The 23793-nt window shown below is 35.9% G+C and overlaps 1 protein-coding gene across 1 annotated transcript in view; it reads right to left on the reverse strand.

Annotated features, from left to right (window-relative positions):
- The window catches only part of GDA (guanine deaminase), a 238910-nt gene that overhangs the window by 73223 nt on the left and 141894 nt on the right, over nt 1–23793 (reverse strand). Inside the window, exons 7-10 of the mRNA XM_053702505.1 lie at nt 21991–22098; nt 19737–19844; nt 15564–15661; nt 3192–3259 (exon numbers count right to left, since the gene is read on the reverse strand). Coding sequence (XP_053558480.1) covers nt 3192–3259; nt 15564–15661; nt 19737–19844; nt 21991–22098 — 382 coding nt within the window. The remainder of the gene's footprint in view (nt 1–3191; nt 3260–15563; nt 15662–19736; nt 19845–21990; nt 22099–23793) is intronic.

Consider the following 23793-nt stretch of genomic DNA (forward strand, 5'->3'; position numbering starts at 1 on the left):
TTCTTTGGGTCTTTATGGATCTTTGGAAGGTGGTAAAAGATCGCTAATTTGGGATGCTCATATAATAAGTACTTATATTCATTCAGGTTCAAAAGCTGTGTCTATAAGGGATCTATACTCTTTTCTGAATATTTTAGTTGGATCTTCTTGAAGTTTTGTATAAGTATTGAAATCATTTAATAAATGATTTGCCTCTTTTGAATAACTTGATTTATCTTGCATAACAACACCTCCCCCTTTATCGGCCTCCCTTAGGACGATATTTTCCATCCCTTTAATAGACGCTAGGGCTTCCTTTTCCCACTTCTTTAGATTGTCATTTTTAATTTTATATTCATCACATAGAGTCTGAAATTATTTTTGGACTAGATCACTAAATGTGGGAATAAAATTCCCCTTGTATTGAGTAGGGAAAAAAATTGATTTAGGTTTGAGATCTGAATGTTTCTTAAAAAGGCTAATTTGTTCTCTATTGTAATTTTCACTTTCTATATTGAGTTCTAAAAAAATTAAGCGTATCCAAGTCTGCATCCGAGGGATTTTTCAGAATTTTTTTTACTGGTTTCCATTTTTTCAAAATGTCTATGTAAGGTAAGTTTTCTAATGAATTTATTTAAATCAATGTATAAATTGAACGGATTGGGCCTTCTAGTTGGTGCAAAACTGAGACCTTTAGAAAGTACTCCTAGTTCTTTTTCAGAAAGAAAGATGGAGGAAAGATTAAAAATCTTTAATAGGTGCTCCCCTTTTCCCCCTCTTTGGGTCTCTGTTTACTTCCATATCTCTTTCCATTTCTAACCATTCTTCCACCTCTCTTTCCTCTTCTGTTCCCTTTCTTTTTAGGGGGTCCCTTGGGACCATTGGGGTCTGAGATCTATTTCCCAATACTTTATTTCTAAGTGTCTGTTTGGTATGGTCTCTATAGTATTTGGTATATATCTGGGAGCGTGATTTCAGACCCAACCTTCATCTAAAAAAAGTCTGTTGAGCAGATTTTTGGGATTTACTAAGTATTTTATCATTTGAATAATAAGAAGAATAGTTATGGGCAACATGTCTATTCTGAAAGTATCTCTTTTTATTATTATCCAATATATTAGTCCCACCTTGTTGGTAATTCGGTCTATGGGGCCAATTTATCAAGGGCCAAATGGCTCCTGATGCCCCTGTTTGTGCACGATCCTTCAGGCTTGCTGGAAACAGCAGTTATGAAGCAGCAGTCTTAAGAATACTGCTCCTTAACTGGTCCGCCGCCTCTGGGCGGCGGACAGCAATCAACCCGTTCAGATCCGATCAGGTTGATTGACACCCCTGCTACCGGCCAATTAAGCGCAAATCTGCTGTGGGTGGCATTGCACAAGCAGTTCACCAGAACTGCTTGTGCAATGATAAATGCAGACAGCGTATGCTGTTGGCATTCAGTGATGTCTGTCGGACATGATACGCTACAGCGTATAATGTCGGACAGACATTGATAAATCGACCCCTATGTCTATACATGTCATTTATATTGTACGTTTCTTGAACCTGTGGTCTATATCCAGTGTGTGGGAATTCTCTCCTCCATTTCCCCTGTCTTTGAGAGCCCGATATTATTCTGAGTCTATTCCCATATTGATTGTTCTGGTTATAATTTCTATTCTCCTCTCTATTTGAATTAGGAAAAAAACGACCACTTGTCTCTCTTTTAAATTCTGAGCCGGGGAAGATTTCAGCCTACTACCTCTGATGAAGAAGTAACACAGATACTTCGAAACGCATAAGGTTGATGTCGAGTGGGCTTGTTTGCTTCCAAGAACTGGCTGTTTTACTCTAAATACCATTTTAAATTATTTATTGAGAGATTTTAGTTTTGACACTGTGTGACACCTCCACTCCTCATTGCGTATAGCTGTAGTTCCAACAGATCTGCCTGTTGCCGCCCTGGAGCTGTGTTTGGATTCATTTGCCTTTTATCTTATATCACTATGGATTGAGGTTTTGTGAGTTTGCATTTGTTACTATCACAATAAATTTGGTTATGGTTTTACGGTATTATACTATCTGATTTGTGGGGTTTTTCATCTGTGAAACTCTCCTGCTGAGATTACCAACTGACAAGGGGATTACAAGGCTGTGTCATGGTGAATTACTGCTGACAGATCAAAAAGTGGTGCCTTATCCCTTTCCCCTAAAACTTGAACGATTTTGATCCTATGACCAAACAGAAAAATATGTCTATTAGTTTAGGTGACGAAAGTAGATTGGCATTGGATCAAAATATGGATCCTAAAGAAATCCTTGAAAAGCTGGAAAAACTTAGAAAAACCAACTTACACATTGGTATGATAGTTTGAATCTAGAAAGATATTCTAAGTACAAAATCATACCACAAGGCCTCAAACTATATAAAACCTATTTGACCAGGAGGATGTTGAATATCTAATCAAATGGGAAACAGCATTAGAAGAGAGCCAGAATTAGTTTGGGAACATTTTTTTCTAAAGGCTGTCCCAGTTTTTAATATGTATGTGTAAAGCAGTATCATTAAAATATGCCCATCTATTAATATGTTTACCAATACTTTTTTAGTTGTAGCTTTATTGGCTACAGCTGTTTGAAGATGTAGAATCTACTGAATGCATAAAATATTTCTCTAATTAATGCATGATTAATCCATGTATTCACATTTGCACATCTGCTTTGCTACAAACAAAGGTCAAAAAAGCCAGGTATGTTGTTCGCCAGCCTAGATCTTCATTGCTTTTTATGTGAGAAAATTGGCTTCATTACCTAAAATTAGATGCTTCTGAAAAAATGTTAGATCCCTTTTCATTAAAGCCCATATTCTCAATAGTGTATAAAACCGCAGAAGAACATGATAAAAAAGTACTCAAACAAATATATATTAACTTTAGAGCTGTTTATCTCAGCTTGCAGGGTTCTAGATGCGAAGTAGAAGAAACTACATTAAAATATAATTTTTAAAAAAGAGATTTGCATGAGTTCACTACATGAAGGTGAGTTTTTGACCATTGGGCTATAGGTGTTTTTTTCATTTATTTCTAGACATTTGTATGGTAATATTATCAGTTAAGTCAAGTAATTATTACACTTATAGGTGGTGGATCTTCTCGGTATACCTAGGTTTATTATTTGTGTGTTATAGGTTGTCTATACATTCTGAAAATTAAAAAAAAAAAAAATCTCACCAGTTCCAAGCCCCAGTTTAACCTTCTGATTTATTACATTTCTTACATCAAGATGGCCACTGCAAAGCCTAAAAGAAATAAAATGATTTACTAATGAGTAATGATATTATCAATCATTTATGTTTGGCAGTATGAAAACATTCTAAATCACTGTTTATGTATTATAATATTTAGTTTTGTTTCTATTTTTTTTTTTTTTTTTAAATGAACCAACAATAACATAAGACTATAATTTATATCTAATACATATGATATAGCCCAGTGGATCTCAAGTCTTTTTGGCTTGGAAATCCCTTAGTGCCCTTTATATTTATGTGACACTTCTTATTTCCTTTTTATATGTCTAAAACAGGCAAGAAAGTACCTCTCTATAATATTTTTTTTTTTTTTATTTTTAACAGTGCAGTTAACAAAAATAAAAACAAACAATATAAATCTAATAATAACAACAACTGCCGCAGTGTCTTGATGCCTATTTCAATACGTATTCAGCTCCAACTTAAAAAAAAGCATAAACTGTATTCCTAAGTAAACCTTCTCGGTGAGAGTAACATTCCTATATCTCTAATCGTTGTCAAGTGGTGCATGCTGAGACTTTATATTTTTAACATAATTTTCCCAAGTCACTTGTAAATCAATGAATTGTTCTCGCCTATCATGTAGATAAGAGCCATACTCTTCTAATTCAATCAGATCCGCGACCTTGCTACGCCACAGGGACAGGGAAGGAATCTCTGGTGATCTCCAGTTCTGTCTCTCTATAATATTTTTAATATAATTGTTAAGGTTGACTTCTACAGAAGCTTTCTTAATTCTGATTCTAATCTTTCTAAGAGCTAGAACAGATGGGACCTTATTTTTACTCCAGTTCTTAAAAATCAATTTCCTTTGCAATCAAAACCACTATAATTATAAAGTTAGAGTTTTATAATCCAAATACAATCATGATCAATAAAAATAATAGCCAATTTAGATAAATTAATTTAAGCATTCAAAATGTGTGCTATAAATGCCTATATTACAAGTGGAGCGCAATATTGCGCTTTCACAAGCATGATATTTGTACTCCACTCAGTAATACCAGCGCACGTAAATGTGCGCCGGTATTGCAAGTTAGGCGCAATGCGAACGCGACCTCCCATTTGTATTGCTTGGAACCCTTGCACTCACGGGAGCTTGCTTTCATAGGCTCCAATTGGAGTCTCATTCTCATGCCATGAGACACAAGCACCTAGTGCAGTGCAGGGGAAATTTGCGCAATGTTGGGTAGCAAAATAAAAATATATATGTACATGAATATATACATGTATATTTATGTGTTTATACACATATTAACACATAAATATATATGTATATAAGCATATACAGTATATGTACAGTAAAAACACAGTGCCCATTCACCTCAATGTAAAAGAACTTTCAAAGCCGTTTTCTTTTTTCAGACACCCCACATTTCTCACTTTAACCCCATAACTGCTTTGCGCACTTTTTGTTATAATAAATAAAATTAAAAAAAAATCAAATTTTTTATTTATATTAAGGACCTGTCCACTTTATTTTGGGGGCAATTGGGGCACATATTTTTCTTTAACCAGAAGAGAAACTGCAATGGTTATTTAACGTGTGTCCGTAAAGGGGCAATTTTGTCTCCTTAATATTATTGGGAACCTCCTCCAATTCATATTTCATGAATTTTTATAATAATAAATTAAAGAGAAAATCTATTCTGCGTGTTCGTAGATACTCTTTTGAAAAAGGTGCATATTCAAAATTTTAGGATAAATTCTATTAATTTATTAGGTAAAATTTAAACAAAAAATAGATTTGTGGTCAGACAGGATTTCAAATTTATTCTGGAGAAAATTAAAAGAATAAATCAAGTGATAAAATCCATACACTTCCAAATACATTTTAATATGTTTCAAATCCCTGATTTCAATCTTGTTATATAAATCTCCAGCTGGAAACTTGACATTTCCTCTGATAGGCAAATACTTTGTGAATCTATAGTCTGTACCCATCAGTTTGTTCATTTTTCTTCAAGCTAAAATGATATCCTTATAGAGAAGATGATAACAAACGTTACAATCTAATTCTCAGCCATATTTGGTAAAAATGAAAGTGCATGAGACTAAATTATGATGTCCTCTAGTTCCTTATTAGACCAACACTGAAAGCCCATTAACCAATCTAAAACAACTCTAACTAAAGCAGATATAGGTATTCGGGTTACAAGGTCCTGTTGCCTCTATATTGGGCTAGATTATGAGTGGAGTGCTATTTATCACTCGCACATTAACTCCGCTAGAAGTAATATTTTGTGTAGCATGCGTATTACAAGTTACAAGTAAAAAGTTTTCACTCGAGTGCTAACCTGATGCGAGCAAAAATCCTAACTTGGAATATTGCAACCACATTAACAAATTCCCCTATAGACTTCAATTGAGCACGAAAAGTGGAAGAAAACCTCAAATTGCTCTAACCCAACATGAAATATGAATATTTCACATTCCAATGTTCTTCACATAGCAGAATATGTTCTATCTATTCTTAAATACATATTATATATATACTATATATATATATATACTATATATACATATACAGTATACATACATATACATATTTAGACATGTATATTTAAGTATATCTATGTTAAAGTTCTTTGTAGCCTCATATCTTTGATCCCGTATAACTTTTTATTGCAATTTTTTTAAATATTTTTTTAAACAGTGTTATTATGAGTGTAACTGTACTCTTAAATGTATTTTTGATGTGTTTTGTGCAACTTTTTTTTCTCACATAACAGTTAACCTGAGCTCTGAAGTTGCTGTATCCCGATGCAAGTTTAATTCAATTGCGCTCAAGCAAACATGTTTACTTTCAACCAGTGGTGTCACTAGGGGGGGGGCGGGGGGGGGCGGGCCGCACCCGGGTGACACCCTCCAGGGGGTGACACCAAAAAAAAAAAAAATTTTTTTTTTTTTTTTTTTATTTTATTGAAATTCAAAGAAATACAATGTTGAGATGCATAGATTATTTTATTAGAGGCTGGCATTTGTGAACATTAGTGGGACTGGGGAAGTTGTAGACACACAATTTTTTTGCCCCTTGAGCCAGTGCTGCAATTTGAACAAATAGTTTTCCCGGCTGCTTTTGCTTGTTTGTACTTTGCTCCTCCCCTGCCCAATTTCACTATGAATGTTGTGGGTGTGCCATGGGGATTGCAAAGTTGCGCTGCTAGCCTAAACCTGCCTGCCTATCTGTGCTCACTGCTCAGTGACATGCGGCCCAGGGCTGTGCACTGACAGACTTGGAACAGAGTCAGAGAGCAGAATTTTCATAGTTTGTGCGCCTAAACCTTTTCTTCAGTGATTTATTTTAGAGTGCTCTGTTTATCTTTCATTTGATGTTCTGCTGAGCCAGGGAGCAGCTCTAGGCATGAGCTTTATAATTAATGCAGTGCAGTTAACATATTTTGTATGTGTGTGTCTGAGTTTGTGTGTGTCTCAGTGTTTTTGTGTGTGTGTTTTTGTGTGTGTGTCTGAGTGTGTTTCCGAGTGTTTGTGTGTGCATTTGAGTATGTTTTTAAGTGTGTCTGAGTGTTTGTATGTGTGTTTGCCTGTGTTTTTGTGTGTGTCTACTTTCTGGGGGGGGGGGGGGGTGACACCATGACTTACCGCACCGGGTGACACCAACCCTAGTGACGCCACTGCTTTCAACTCATGATACATGCGCTATCAACCTGCACACACAGCTGCAATAAACCCCTTATCGCTCGCGTGCAACAGTTAGTTCACCACTCATAATCTAGCCCTTTAAGGGTAGACACACTATTGGACCTTAAGTGGGTGACATTCTGTGACATAGGAGGAGTCTCAGGCCCAAAGGCAATCATTCAACCCTTCATTAGTTTTAATTTGCTTTCATTAACCAAAGTGTATATATTTTATACATATAAATATATACATATAAATAGAGTGCGTGTGTGTGTATGCGTGTATAAAACAATCTTAATTGTGATAGGGTGGAAGTCTTGGTGATTTCTCACACTTTGTTTTGTAGCACTTGACCACTCACGAGGCGTAAAAAGGTTAGTGACAGTATAAATAAATAAATAAATAAATATTATGAGGGGGAGACATATCAGGCTGGTGAATAATTCTATGACCAATTTTGCATACAGAGCTCAAACCAGTTTAATATATTTATATTTATGATTGTCCAGCTGACCATGTTGCTATGCTGCTCTTCAGATCAACCATAGAGTCATGTCTGAACACATAACTTTTAAATTAGGATACAGTTCAACCAAATACCAAGTTTACATACACCTCAAGCCAATACAGGTACTGTTACAAACTTGTGGAAACATTTAATTATATCTGTTGAGAGATATCGTTTATAAGAATCCCAACTGCGAACATGCCAAGTAGAAGATTTATTATAAAACTTTTCTGAGTACTGTCACTTTAAAGTAGCATTAAATTACTATACTGAGTATTATTTTGGTAGTTTGTTTATTTAGAAAATGTGTAGCTCTTGAAAAGATTGTAAAAAGTGGCTCTCGATATACTGAGAAAGTCTTGGATATTGATACAATGTTGAACGCTTTTAACATATGTATCAACATAAGAGCTATTTAGTCTTTCCAGTGATTCCTGTATACAGACACCTATGTTAACAGCCACAAAGTGTGATGACAGGAATTATAGGGGATACTGATATCAGGCTAGTGTATGTTTAATACATGCATGTATGTACAGAGAAATAACTTGAGATAATGAACAAGGAAATAACCTTACCGGAGGTAAACGACTAACGTGGAGAAACACCTTAAGTTAGGAGGAATGACGATAACCAATAAAGATGGCTTCAGAAGGGAGAAATCCAGGAGGATACCATAGACAAGGTAGGACTCGTAGCACAAATAGTGAAACGCTGCAAGCTTGATAGTAGCAGGTGAGCAAAAAATTACCAAGCAATGTGTGTAAGGAGCACCAACCAATTATAGCAGGTGAAGGGGGCATGAAAAGACTGTTTAAAGGCATAAGCACAACATGAATTAGGTGAAATATCATACAGTGTTACAGAACTCCCCCCAAAAAGATCCACTGTGTGGGTCAAGGTTTGGGTCTATCAGGAAAGCATCTATGAAAAACGGACACCAAGTGGGGGGCCGAAACGTTGGTTGAGGGCTCCCAAGAATCCTCCTCAGTACCAAAATCCAACCAATGAATAAGGTATTCAAGGCGGCCTCTAAACCTCTGAGAATCCAAATGGACTGAACTTCATACTCCTGTTCAACCTCAACCAGTGGGATCTTAGGAGACAGAGCTTGAGGGTCTACCCTAACTGGACGATAATGTTTGAGCAGGGAGACATGGAATGTAGGGTGAATGCAGTAAGACGTAGGTAAGTAAAGAGTGACAGCATTCTCGTTGACAACTTTTATTATTGAGAAAGGTCCAATAAAACTGAGTTTTCTAGATGGAGTGTGTAACTTCAAATGTTTAGTAGACAACCAAACACTATCCCCGACATGATAACGTGGAGAAGGCCTTCTCTTAGAATCATAGTAAAACTTCTAAATTTCTTGAGCCGATTTAATGTTGTCTTAAATATCAAAATTCTGAGATAGAGTAGACTCACATTTAGGTAGCATATGAAATGTAGGATGGTAAGCGTAATTGGAGTAAAATGGAGTTTGCTGAGTGGTAGAGCTAATGGTATTATTAAATGCAAATTCAGCTGATGATAATAAGGAAGTCCAGTTATTTTGTTGAGCGTTACAAAAACAGCGCAAATACTGTTTAAGCCACTGATTTGTACGTTCAGTTTGACCATTAGACTGCGGGTGGTATGAGGTGGTCAACCGAAGTTGTATACAAAGAATTTGACAAAGTTCCTTCCAAATTTTTGAGGTGAACTGAGTTCCTCTATTGGAAGTAATACTTTTCGGTAGACCATGTAGTTTTACTATATTATCCAGAAAGAGTTGTGCAGTCTGAGAGGTGGTAGGCAGGGATTTGAAGGGAATAAAGTGTGCCATCTTAGTCAAAAGACCAACAACAAAGATAGTGGTGTTGTTGTTTGATCTTCGTAACTCCACAATAAAGTCCATAGAAATGTCGGACCAAGGTCTTGTAAGAATTGGTATGGAAAGTAGTTAACCATAAGGATATGCCCTGTCTGTTTTGGTAGTAGTACAAATGGCACATGATCTTCGGTAGTCCTTAGTGTCTTTGGAAATTGAGGACCACCAGAAATGTTGTCTGATGAGTTGATACGTTTTCTGTTCACCAGGATGTCTGACAAGAGGGGAATCATGCAAAGTATGCAGGATTTCTTGGCGTAATGTTTTAGGATTGTATAAGAGGTCATTAAAATAGTATAATCCATCACTATGCTTTTGTAAGATTTTTAATGGAATATCTGGATCCCTTTCTTGGGATACCTTGAACTGGTTAGGTGTAAGAACAACAGACGCTAAAACCTTCTGTGATGGAATAACAGAAGTAGTGGTAGTGGGTGTAGGAGGACTCTCATCTTTACGGGACAAAGCATCTGCCTTTTCATTCCTTGTTCCTGGATGGTAAGTGATGATAAAGTTGAACCTGGAGAAAAAGAGACTCCAACGAATTTTTCGTGAAGAAAGTGTCTTAGTGTTTTTGAGATATTGTAAATTTCTATGGTCAGAATAGATAAGAACTGGTAATTGAGTTCCTTCCAGTAGGTGTCTCCAATTTTCCAAGGCAGATTTTATGGCCAACAATTCATTTTCACCGATAGGGTAATTCATTTCTGCTGTATTCATCACTCTTGAAAAGTATGCCACAGGATGACGTAGATGTAAAAGAGATTTCCTTTGCAAAAGAACTGCATCTAGCGCATTATCTGATGCTTCAACCTCCAAAACACATTAGAGAGAAGGATTAGGAAATTGAAGGATAGGGGCAGTAGTGAAGAACTCTTTTAGTTGTTTGAATGCTAGGTCTGCCTCATAAGACCATTTAAAAGGGTTGTTTTCCTTTTTTGTCAAATTGGTTAATGGTTTACAGATAGTTGCAGAATTCTTAATTATTTTTTTTTATGAAAATTGGAGAAACCCATAAATTGCTGTAGCTGTTTCTTGGTTTTAGGGGTATTCCAATCCGTAATAGCCTTAATCTTGTTATATTCCATCTCAATACCTGAATGGCTAATGCAGTATCCAAGGAAGGTGATAGTATCTGAATTGAAAATACATTTTTCAAGTTTGGCATATAGTGAATGGTCTCTCAGATGTGAGAGAACAGTTTTAACATGGTTAATGTGATCATCATAATTATTTGAATAAATGAGTATATCATTTAAATAAATTACTAGATAAACATCAAGAAGATCTCTGAAGATATCATTGACAAAGTGATGGAAGGTTGTGGGAGCATTGGAATGACCGAATGGCATGACGGTGTATTCAAAGAAACCGTAACAAGTAGGGAATGTGGTCAGCCACTCGTCTCCTTCCTTAATCCTAACCAGATTATAAGCACCACGGAGATACAATTTAGTATAAATAGTAGCTCCTTGTAGACATTCTATTAATTCTGGAATAAGTGGGAGAGGATATCTGTTCTTTATTGTTCGTTTGTTCAACTCTCTATAATCTATTATAAGGCGAAGTGAATTGTCCTTGTTTTTAACAAAGAAAATTCCAGCTCCAGCTGGGGAAGTTGAACGTCTTATGTTACAAACTTCTGGAAAGTTTAATTATATGTTGAGAGATATTGTTTATAAGAATCACAACTGCGAACAAGTAGAAGATTTATTATAACACTTTTCTGAGTACTGACACTTTAAAGTAGCATTAAATTACTATACTGAGTAGTATTTTGGTAGTTCATTTATTTAGGAATTGTGTAGCTCTTGAAAAGATTGTAAAAAGTGTCTCTCGATATACTGAGAAAGTCTTGGATATTGATACAATATATTGAACTCTTTTAACATACGTATCAACATAAGAGTGATTTAATCTTCCCAGTGATTCCTGTATACAGACACCTATGTTAACAGCTACAAAGTGTGATGACAGGAATTATAGGGGATACTGATATCAGGCTAGTGTATGTTTAATACATGCATGTATGTACAGAGAAATAATTTGAGATAATGAACAAGGAAATAACCTTACCGGAGGTAAATGGCTAACGTGGAGAGGGATCAGGTTCAGAGGTGATGATGGCCGTGACGTCATTGACCAGGGCTTGAACTAAACTGACTCAGGGAAGCAGTTGGAAACAGAAAAACACCTTAAATTAGGAGGAATGACGATAACCAATAAAGGTGGCTTTAGAAGGGAGAAATCCAGGAGGATCCCATAGACAAGGGAGGACTCGTAGCACAAATCTAAGCGCTATAGTGAAATGCTGCAAGCTTGATAGTAGCAGGTGAGCAAAAAATTACCAAGCAATGTGTGTAAGGAGCACCAGCCAATTATAGCAGGTGAAGGGGGTGTGAATAGACTGTTTAAAGGCATAAGCACAACATGAATTAGGTGAAATATCATACAGTGTTACAGGTACACTGATAAGTTAAGAAACCCTATTTGAGGATCTCCACCTTTCATGACCACCATTCAATGAACAAAATAAATGTATGAGTGGTTGTCAGTCCATAACCAAAATTAACCTAAAAAATTATCTGAGATAATACAATTCGATCAAGATGCACCTACAAACAATTTAGCTTCCCAGCTCCCCACATACAGAGTCATGAACTCAAACAAGATGTTTTAGTTGCACATCCAATAAAATGAGAACCAAAGTGTACCAGAGCCAGAGTGTAAAAATAAAAGACAAATTAAACTTAGAGCAAAGGCATCTAGATGTATCAACAATAGACAGAGACTGGCATCCACACTGCAAAAATCTCCTGAACTAAATTATATGGGCACACACTGGAACCTGTCATGAACATAACAATACTTCTTAGTCCCACTCACATTCATGTTATTTAAAAAAATAGAAACATGAGAATCAGAAGCCAAAACAAATGTCAAAGAAAACAGCATAATCTCATACTTTAGAATTAGAGGTTATGGGGGGATAATTGGAGTTGAGTAGTAACAGAAATGGTCCCTTTTATTAGAATTACAACACATATATTTGTACCTATATGTTATATTGAATATTGCCAAGTGGGATCCATATCTGGTGTGGAATCTCAGAAGGCAGAGCTAAACAACTAGAAAAACTAATTGTATAAGGAATACAATAGGATTCACAGCAGAGATTACCACAAATTTTATATCATATAAACTCCAAGTAGTGGATTCAGATAAGGATTATATTGTATATTTAAAATGTTCCATATCATTCATGCCTTTATATCTTAATTAATGTACCTAGGAACCAACATTCACACAAAAGTAGCGAAGAAAAAGTTAAAAACACTTAAACCCAGTCATAAATGGTTAATATGCTAAGAAATCAGTACATTTACTAGTGCCTGCTGGCCAATATCTAAAGTAAGCTAAGCCCTTACAATCCGAGGGCTGGTTAACTTTTAACTTTTAATCTAAGCAGGCACCATCAGAGCGATTATTAGAGAGAAAAATCTGGTTTAGACAAGGGTAAGCAAATTAAAAACGGCAGACAGGAGAGACAACGCTACTCCTGCTGGACCCTTTAGGAGTAGCGTTGCCTCTCCTGTCTGCCGTTTTTAATTTGCTTACCCTTGTTAAAAGTTAACCAGCCCTCGGATTTAAGGGCTTAGCTTACTTTAGATATTGGCCAGCAGGCACTTGTAAATTTACTGATTTCTTAGCATATTAACCATTTATGACTGGGTTTAAGTGTTTTTAACTTTTTCTTCGCTACTTTTGTGTGAATGTTGGTTCCTAGGTACATTAATAAAGATATAAAGGCATGAATGATATGGAACATTTTAAATATACAATATAATCCTTATCTGAATCCACTACTTGGAGTTTATATGATATCAAATTTGTGGTAATCTCTGCTGTGAATCCTATTGTATTCCTTATACAATTAGTTTTTCTAGTTGTTTAGCATAATCTCATACATTGGGTTTGATTAATAGGGAACAATTTATCAAATGGCGGGCGGACATGATTCGCTGCAGCGAATCATATCCGACTGACATCGCTAAATGCTGACAGCATACACTGTGCAATGCTTGTGCAATGCCGCCCCCTGCACATTCATGGTCGCTAGCAGGGGGTGTCAATCATCCCGATCGGATCGGGATGATTGCAGTTCGCCACGTAAAAGGTGGCGGATGAGTTAAGGAGCAGTGGTCTTACAACCACTGCTTCTTAACTTATGTTTCCGGCGAGCTGGAAACATTATGGGTACAACGCAGCATCCAATGCTTAATAAATCAACCCCATAGACACTTGTGAGGTTGTGGAGGGACCTTGTTGTAATGGTGTTCAACATTAATTGAGCCTGCTTCGCCTATTGTTCTGAGCCTAATATTAGTGAACATTTCTGCCATTAACATCTATAGTTGCCCTAAATGCCTCAGACATAAAAATGTGCTCATTCTCAGTAGCCTTACAGACAGAACGATTGTCTGACCATAGGCTGACTATGAGCATTCCAGAGGCATGATCAGGTTGTTTTTACCTAAGTTAAACTCTATTGCCCCTGTGAAATAGTTTGTCCTCACGGTCATGTCCAGCTATTTTTAAAGCTAACAAGGTTGTGTATCTTTATTTTTTATTTTTATTTTACTTTCTCAATTTTTATTTTGTGCATGTGTTAGAGAGGACTGTTTTATAAAAGGTTTTGAAGGTTCTTTTCTAGTGTAGCTTGTTCTATTCATCAAGAAGTTAACAGTTATAGATAGATGTAGCTCCATTGATTATAATGGAGCTAAAATGGCAACTCAATTTCTGTGATGAGTGGCATGTAAAAATCTTTTTGAATTCTACAATTTTTGAGTTGCAATGCTGTATCCAGTTTTGTTTGATAATAATTATACAAACATATTTTATTATATATAGGCCAATAATATATTTAGATAAACAAACATGAATTAAAACCACATATAGCCTCTCCATATGTTAAAAGGAATTAGGCCTTTGACAATCTCTACTTCAAACACCCTTCTTTACTATTTAACTGCTTGTCAAATGACAAAAAACTTAGTCTCATCTGGGACCCCCAGAAGTTTCACAAAAAAAGCAAATACATCGACCTACTACTCAGTAAAAATGTAAACCTTGCTGTTTTTTGAGAAATCAATATCTTAACCATGTAGTCAACAAAAACTGCAAGTGCAACTTGTCTAGGAAACAACTCTGCCATAATACTGACATAAATCACAAAAGTCTGAGTACAATTAGTAAAGTCTTGATGACTTTCTCATTATGCTTCTTGCATTTGTCCTCCACTTAATTGCATAAGCTCGAAAGGCAGAAGTTATATATCAGAGCATACCGAGGGAATATAGAACACAATATTAACCCACAGAGGCTGATCATCAGGTCATTCTTGCAATCAGGTTTTTCAGTCTCAAGTCTATTCTTATTACATTGAATATTGCTCAGTTTGAGAGATTGTTCCTAGTTAAAAAAAATAAAAAATACAGATTATTCAGTGTAAATACTCTTTTTTTGCCTTGTTTTAGGTGGATAAAACTTTGTAGCCCTAATTTTACGCAAGTTCAATTTGCACCACACAATAGTGCCTGTGCCTAGTAATCACGTGACCACTATTATGGGCTAGATTACAAGTTGAGTGCCAATTTATTGCGAGCCTGTAAACGGGCAAATTTGCCCATTTTTGGGCGTGCAATAAATAAACAGCCATTACAAGTGGCTGGTTATTGCTACCCCAAGCTTGCGGTAGCAATTAAGGCTCCAAAAATTATCAGAGGTCAGACCTTCAACTTATAATACAAGCGCAACCCGATGAGTGCAAAAATCTTCTAGTGCAGTTAACGTTCCACTCTTAATATAGCCCATAAATTGTTAAAACAAAATTAAAAACAAAACAAAAAAACAACTTAATCTATTACTTGTTTGGAGTTTTGGATACTTGTGTGGAGAACTAGAATAGCTTTCTTGTTTTTTTGTTTGGTGCCGTAATATGAGAGCTATAACTTTTCATTTTTTATTCAATTTAATAGTCCGACAATCTAACCCACAAATTTAAACAAAGAATATAAAGCAGTCAACATGTTACTTATAAAGTACTTTACAATATCTATTTCATATAACTAACCTTACTAAGGACTATATAAATTATTTACACTAGAGACCATTCATACTGTATCTTCATAGGACATCTTGAAAATAAGGAGGAAAACGTAAATTTAAAAAAAAAATACTTATATAATTTTAACATAATTTCAATAACTTACGCTATGTTGGAATTTGGACAATGAGATATTGCGGTTCCCTTGGTTCTAAACTCAGCAAGTTCTTCATTTGAGAGATAGCAGCCATGAGCCATCACTGTCTACAGTTAAAAACAAAGCGCCAAGATTAACTTTGGCACACACGATAGCTGTATAATACAGTTATATTTTTGCAGCCTTAAAGGATCAATTATTTGATTAGAATTAAAAACTAAAGCCCATGTTGTAGAAGGTAGTGTGTTCGCAATGCCTTTAAAACAGAAGTTTTACCTTGTACTTTTTTAATTGAAATAACCACTGTATCCTGTTCAATCCACCGCCCAAGCTAAGATTTTTAATATGTACGTAATACTTTGTACTAGTGTCGTACGGTGAGGTCAGTGGCTGGTGAGGCACTGACTAGTATCAGAGCCAGATAAACACACATAGAGGTCCAATTGCTGGATACTTAAAAGTCCACATAAACACTCAGGCACACACAAACAAAAACATTTAGAAGCACACACACTCATGGTCACATACAAACAGAAACATTCAAAAGCACACACACTCACAGAAATACTCAGACACACTGAAACATACTCACTAACAGACACTCAGAAATACTCCCACACACTCAAAGAAAACTCAGACACACAGAAATACTCTTGAGACACACACACATATTCAAACACACAAAAACACTCACTGACACTCAGATAGAAAATCTCAGATACACACACAGAGACCAAAGAAACACAGACTAATAAAAAAAGACTAAAAATAGCTATACTATATATATAGACAATAATATGCACTTATTGAATTTATAGCAAAAAATAAATCAAATGCTGTTATTGTTTATATTATTATTTTTTTCCTACAAATCCAGGAAGTTCCTATAATCCATCTGTACTATGCTTTATAGTTTATCTATACTGCTTTTATAGTCTGTTGGGAGTACTGGACCCATTTGGAATATTCACATGCTTATAATGCTGTTGCTAAGCTTCTTTAAACAATATTTTTACAATATACAGTATATATATATATATATATATTAGGGTTGCACCGATACCGATACTAGTATCGGTATCGGTACCAATACCAAGTATTTGCATGAGTACTTGTACTAATGCAAATGCACCGATACTTAAACCGATACCTCCACTTCCTACCCATATGTCACCTTGTGGCGTTTTTCAAATTGCATGTTCCCATTTCATTTTAAGCTGTAGTGAAGACTTAACTGAAAATTGGTCACTTCTGTTCTGCAATACAAATTGCTGCTATTTGTATTATTGTACGTTTGAGAGCAGTGCTCCAAAAGTTGCTGCTATACAGCTGGAAGCCTACCTGGGAGAGATCACTGTGCCTCATTCAGACAAACTCCTGAAGTACTAGGAAGTTAATAAACTGAGATTTCCAGCTCTGGCTAAAATGGCCCAAAAATATATTTCTTCCCCATGCAGTAGTGGAAAAGTGAAAGACTGTTCAGCTTAGTGTCAAACGTCCTTAATGATAAAAGAAACAGACTTATAGCTGAACATGGAGGCGCTGGTTCAGCTTGTATCAGTTGTTGGTATCTTCCTTTCCTTTCCTTCCTCGGTTGTATAACTCTAGGTGCAAAATAGTGGTGCTGAAATATCAGACAATACACCATACAAAGGTGAATATCTACTCACAGTGTATAATGCAGGTTACCGGCTCCTTCCCAATATGAAAAGACAATATCACAGATTCAGTAAAAAAGTTTGTCTTTATTTGGCTCAACGCAAAAGCGTTTCAACGGTCCCAGCCGTCTTTCTCAAGAGCAATAAAAGTGCTTTACAAACCAAAGCATACCTTTCCGCTGCACAGGCGGCCTTTAAATACATGTCAGTTACGCTACCTGCTTCCCCATTGGAGGAGAGCAGGTTTACACCCGATTCAAAATTTCAATTGAGCTGTCGTTAGCACTCAAGTGTTTAATATATTTTATTGTAATATAATCAGCCAATAGAATGGCAGCTCAATCCTATTGGCTGATTGCATCAGCCAATAGGATTTTCTTTACCTTAATTCCGATTGGCTGATAGAATTCTATCAGCCAATCGGAATTCAAGGGACGCCATCTTGGACGATGTCATTTAAAGGAACCTTCATTCTTCAGTTGGACTTTGTTTGAAAAGGATGCTCCGCGTCGGATGTCTTGAAGATGGAGCCGCTCCACGCCGGATGGATGAAGATAGAAGATGCCACCTGGATGAAGATTTCTGCCCGTCTGGAGAACCTCTTCTTCCCGGCTTGGATGAAGACTTCTGCCCGTCTGGAGGACCACTTCGCCCGGCTTCGTTGAGGACTTTGGCCAGGGTTGGGTGAAGACTTCTTAAGGTAGGGTGATCTTCAAGGGGTTAGTGTTAGGTTTTATTAAGTGGGTATTGGGTGGGTTTTAGACTAGGGTTGGGTGTGTGGGTGGTGGGTTTTAATGTTGGGGGGGTATTGTACTTTTTTTTACAGGTAAAAGAGCTGATTACTTTGGGGCAATGCCCCGCAAAAGGCCCTTTAAAGGGCTATTTGTAATTTAATATAGGGTAGGGATTTTTATTATTTTGGGGGGCTTTTTTATTTTATTAGGGGGATTAGATTAGGTGTAATTAGTTTTAAAAAAGTGTAATTATTTTATTATTTTCTGTAATTTAGTATTTGTTTTGTTTCCCACTTTAGATAATTGTATTTAATTGTATTTAATTATAGTTATTTTAGGTAATTAATTTAATTATAGTGTAGTGTTATATGTAATTGTAACTTAGGTTAGGTTTTATTTTACAGGAAAATTTGTTTTTATTTTAACTAGGTAGCTATTAAATAGTTAATAACTATTTAATAACTATTCTACCTAGTTAAAATAAATACAAAGTTGCCTGTAAAATAAAAATAAATCCTAAGCTGGCTACAATGTAACTATGAGTTATATTGTAGCTACCTTAGGGTTTATTTTATAAGTAAGTATTTAGTTTTAAATAGGATTCATTTAGGTAATGATAGTTATTTTATTTAGATTTATTTAAATTATATTTAAGTTAGGGGGTGTTAGGGTTACGGTTAGAATAACTTTAATATAGTTGCGGCGACGTTGGGGGCGGCAGATTAGAAGTTAATAATATTTAACTAGTGTTTGCAATGTGGGAGTGCGGCGGTTTAGGGGTTAATATATTTTTTATAGTGGTGTTGTTGTCTGGTTCGGCAGATTAGGGGTTAAAATTTTTATTTTTAGTGTTTGTGATGTGGGGGGACCTCGGTTTAGGGGTTAATAGGTAGTTTATGGGTGTTAGTGTACTTTTTAGCACTTTATTTAAGAGTTTTATGCTACGGCGTTAGCCCATAAAACTCTTAACTACTGACTTTTACATGCGGTATCAGTCTTGACAGGAGAGGCTGTACCGCTCACTTTTTGGAAGACTCGTAATACCAGCGTTAGGCAAGTCCTATTGAAAATATAGGATACGCAATTGACGTAAGTGGATTTGCGGTATTTCCGAGTCTGATCAAAAAAGTGAGCGGTACACCTGTACCTGCAAGACTCGTAATATCAGCAGGCGTTAAAAAGCAGCGTTGGGACCTCTCAACGCTGCTTTTTAAGGCTCACGCAAGACTCGTAATCTAGCCATACATTTTTAAACATCTCATTTTGTTTTTTATTCTCATGTCTATCTACAAATTATTTTTATCTAAAGGATATATTTATAGCATGTTGTTTATAATCAGTACTGCCCTCTGTCAGGTCAGGTATTGTAATGTTTAAGTACATCAAAACTATGGTTGCAGAACTATTTTCTATCATGGTACAGAGGCCTAAGGAAAATAATGCAGGTACAACCTCTAAAATGGCAACTGATTTGTTTTTGTTATATATTTTTCTGACATTGCTTCTTCTTGACTGTACTGCCATACAAATATCTTCATTATTCACACCAATAATATATTATCCTAATATCATCTCTTTTTTCCTGCTCCTTATTTATCTATCTCTCAGCCATTCTTTTCCTGTCCTGACCTTTTATGCACCATTCACACCTTTCTTCTAGCTTTTGAGAAAATCATATGGAATGAAGCAGATGGTAAATCCTTCCATTGGCCTAATGTTCTCCATCATTGCTCAGTATGGTACATATATTCAGGTTAAATATCACTAAAACGAAAAACATAAATTCTCACCTTGTTTGTCAGAAGTTTATTTTTGTTGTAGACATCAGTATAGGTGTTGTAATCAGGAAAGAGTCTCAACACTTCTTTAATCTCTGCTGTAGACTCACTTATATGACTCTTAAAAATAAAAAACCTCCATGTAAAAAACAAGTAACAAAAATATAAAACAATCATATTGTTGACATTAAGGGCCAGATTACGAGTGGCGTGCTAACAGTTACGCAAAAGTGAAAAGGGGTTTATTGCGAGTGTTTACACACGTCAGGTTTAGCTATCGTATTACAAGTTGAAAGTAAATGAGAACATGCAAGCGCACTCGCAGTGATTACTGCATCCTCAGAGCGCTGGTTAACTCTTTCGCTAAACATAAAATGCCACAAAACACATTAAAAATGCATTATAAAGTACAGTTACACTTATAACATAATCTCATAAAAATTATTTTAAAACAAATTGCACAAAAAAGTTATAAAGCTCAAAGGTATGAGGTCTCAAGTGTTAGAAAAAAAGGCAGGCAAATGGCTTTAAAGTGAATGTAAAGTTTAATGAATAAGTGCCCGGGATATAAAAATACTCTTAAAAACAGTGGCACTTTCATTCATTAATCTTTATAATGAAGCTTCTTTTTTAAACTACGTACCTTTGTTTTATGGAAAGCAGACCGGTTATCCTCCGCCCGCAGCTACCTTCTGTAGTTAGCAGATCGATGATGAATCCAACTTCCTCCAATCTTTGTGTGCCCCCTTTGGCATCCAGATCGTGAGGCATGCAACGATTGGAGGAATGCTAACTACAGCAAGAGCTGTGAGCGGTGGATTGCCGGTCCGCTTTCCATAAAACAAAGGTATTTTAAAAAAGAAGCTTCATTGTAAAGTTTAATTAATTAAAGTGCCCTTATTTTTAAGAGTATTTTTAGATACTGGGAACGTAATTCTTAAACTTTACTTTCATTTTAATATATATATATATACATGTCTAAATATGTATATATGTATTTAAATGTGTATATATGTATTCACAGACATATATACACACAAACACATAAATATATATGTATACACATATAGACATATATAGAAGTGCATTGGAGCCCATTGCAGTTAGTAGATGAAAACATGTAAAATTATATTTATGCAATGTTCATATTTAATAAAGTATTATACTGTGTATTTACTGTAAATAATTTAACATAAGGTACAGTATTCTAAGTGTTTTACATAGATATTACTATATACAAAACCCTCATCATATTTATCCACCTTTTTCTTTTTACCTCCTCAGAACCAATTTCCTTACTTTATCCTTTATTTAATCTTACACTAATTCATCTTGCCTTACTTGTGTGCATGTGTCTGCAGAATGTTATATGTGATGTTTTTGTTTATGTGTTGTGTGTTTGTAGTTTATGGAGAAAAACTAACAAGCTTTCCTGTAGATATACGTTTGTCTTTGCTTCCAAGTACAACCATGCAGCAAAAAAATCAAACTTATTATTTGGCCTTGTAAAGGGCACAACACTGAATTCATTTAGATAATGCTCTCTTTTTTTCATTGGCTACTTATTTTGTTACAAACAACAGCATTAGGAACACAAGCACATTTGTTCATACACGCAATGCAAGTGCAAGAACCATACAAATACCCAAGCTGAGAGACTTTGTTAAACAGCAAATTCTATCCGAATGGAAAAAAGGCCCTAACTGGTTTTAAGATTACAAGATTTTACTGTTTTTCTTGAAGCTTTTCTGGAAGGGAATTTAATTTTAGAAACAAAAAGGCATTTAATGGGATAGGAAAGTCAAAATTAAACTTAAATTAAACTCAGATAGAGCATGCAATTTAAGGTACTTTTAATATTACTTCTATGTTCAAATGTGCCCTGTTCTCTTCGTATCCATTGTTGAAAATGAATACGCACATATCCTACACTAGAGCGAGCTAGCTGGTGATTGGTGTCTACATACATTTGTCTCTTCTAATTGGCTAACTAGATGTGCTCAGCTAGCTGCCAGTAGTGCAAAGGATAACAAGAGAATGAAGCATATTTGATAATAAAAGTTCATTTGAAAGTTGCTTAAAATTGAATGTTCTAACCAAATAATAAATTACATTTTTGGGGGGTTTCCTATTCCTTTTACAGCATTTGATATAGGAAATTCAGCTGTTTCAGAACTTGTTGATGTGTCGCTAAGGCCCTAATAGAAGGTTGAAATATATGAAATAAAAATTTTATATATATATATATATATATATACACACTTACCTGAATGTGTATATCATGCTTCTGTGCAAGTTTACCAAGTCCCATCAACAGCTTTTCACTGCAGGATATTGCAAAGCGAGGGGTGACAACTGGCTTTACTCTAGCATACTAAAACAATATGAGAAATGTTTCAAAACACACTATTGGAAAGGAAGCCCTGGTAGAGTGAGCATACAAGGGAGGGGCGTTTGACCCCTGTATAGGTAGAAGAAAGAGGTGGAGTTGGCTTAGAGAGGAGGTTAAGTAGTTGGGGACTTAGAGGAGGATAAAAGAGGTGGGGGCTCAAAAAGAGCGCCAAAAAGAGGGGGAGCGTACGTGTGAGAAGAAGCCCCCCCCCCCCCGTTTATTGGAAAGTTGAGTGGTTTGTCGCAGCAATGTTGGGTGGAGTGCTTGCCTGGTGGATTAGCAGTTTTGAGTGGGTACCTCCTGGTTGAGCAGGAGAGGAGTAGGTGAGTAATTATTTATCTGGTTGGGAAACTGTGGCTGCTATAGGGCAAGCACTAGTTTGGGTCTAATATGACTGATTATTTATAATTTGTTATGTATTTGTTGTAAATAAAAGCTGCAGCCTTTGTAACCCATATTTTGAGTGGTGTTTTTATTTGAGTAATTACCTAGTAGAGGGGTCAAAAACAGCAGCCATTGTTTTAATGTGATATTAATATTCCCTACGGTTAGTCTTGTTTCTAAACAAAAACAATGGCAAAACTTTTTTTAAAATAAACAAACATTTTAAAATGTATAATGAACAATTTTACAGCACAATGCATGAAAGTACACCTCATGCAAACATGTACTGTACACCGATAATGCCCCAGCTCAAATGGATTAAAGGGACACAAAACACAATTTTTTCTTTCATGATTCTGATGTGATTTTAAACAACTTTCCCATTTAGTTCTATTATCTAATTTTTTTTCATTGGCTCGGTATCCCTTGTTGGAAAGGGTACCTGGGTAAGCTGCCGATTGGTGGCTGTTATTGACTCACCCAATGGCCCCTATTTATCAAAGGTCTTGCGGGCCTGATCCGATGGATCAGGTCCGCAAGACCTCGCTAAATGCGGAGAGCAATACGCTCTCCACATTTAAGATTGCACCAGCAGCTCACAAGAGCTGCTGGTGCAATGCCGCCCCCTGCAGACTCGTGGTCAATGGGCTGCCAGCAAGGGGTGTCAATCAACCCGATCCTACTCGGGTTGAATTGTTGCGATTCCTGTCCCCCTGCTCAGAGCAGGCGGATAGGGTTATGGAGCAGCGGTCTTTGTGACCGCTGCTTCATAACTGCTGTTTCTGGCGAGCCTGCCGGTTCGCCAGAAACACGGGGCCTCAAGCTCCATTCGGAGCTTAATAGATAGGCCCCACTGTGTTGACTAGCATCCAGTAGTGCATTGTTGCTTTTTTCAACAATTAAGAGAATTAAGCAAATGAGATAATAGAAGTAAGTTGGAACATTTTTTTTTTAAAACTGTATTCTATTTCTAAATCAAGAAAGAAAAATGTTGGGTTTCATGTCCCTTTAAACAATATTGTTGTTATTTTTTTCAATAAAAAAACAAACAACATTAATTTCACAACCTCTAAATATTTTTTGGATAATAATGGAACAGTACACTGTGATTTTTTTTGAAAGCAAGAGTTTGTTTTCAACCAAATATTTAAAAGCAAGTAAATTTCTAACTTAAACTGCCCTTTGGAGTGTTGCATGACATCATCTATAACATCACTCATGACATCCGGCTAGATTACGAGTTTTGCGTTATGAGTGGTTTGCTACTAACTTGGAAGTTATTTCCACCTCTCA

This window comes from Bombina bombina, chromosome 2 (genome assembly GCF_027579735.1).
Source record: "Bombina bombina isolate aBomBom1 chromosome 2, aBomBom1.pri, whole genome shotgun sequence".
Classification (NCBI taxonomy): domain Eukaryota; kingdom Metazoa; phylum Chordata; class Amphibia; order Anura; family Bombinatoridae; genus Bombina; species Bombina bombina.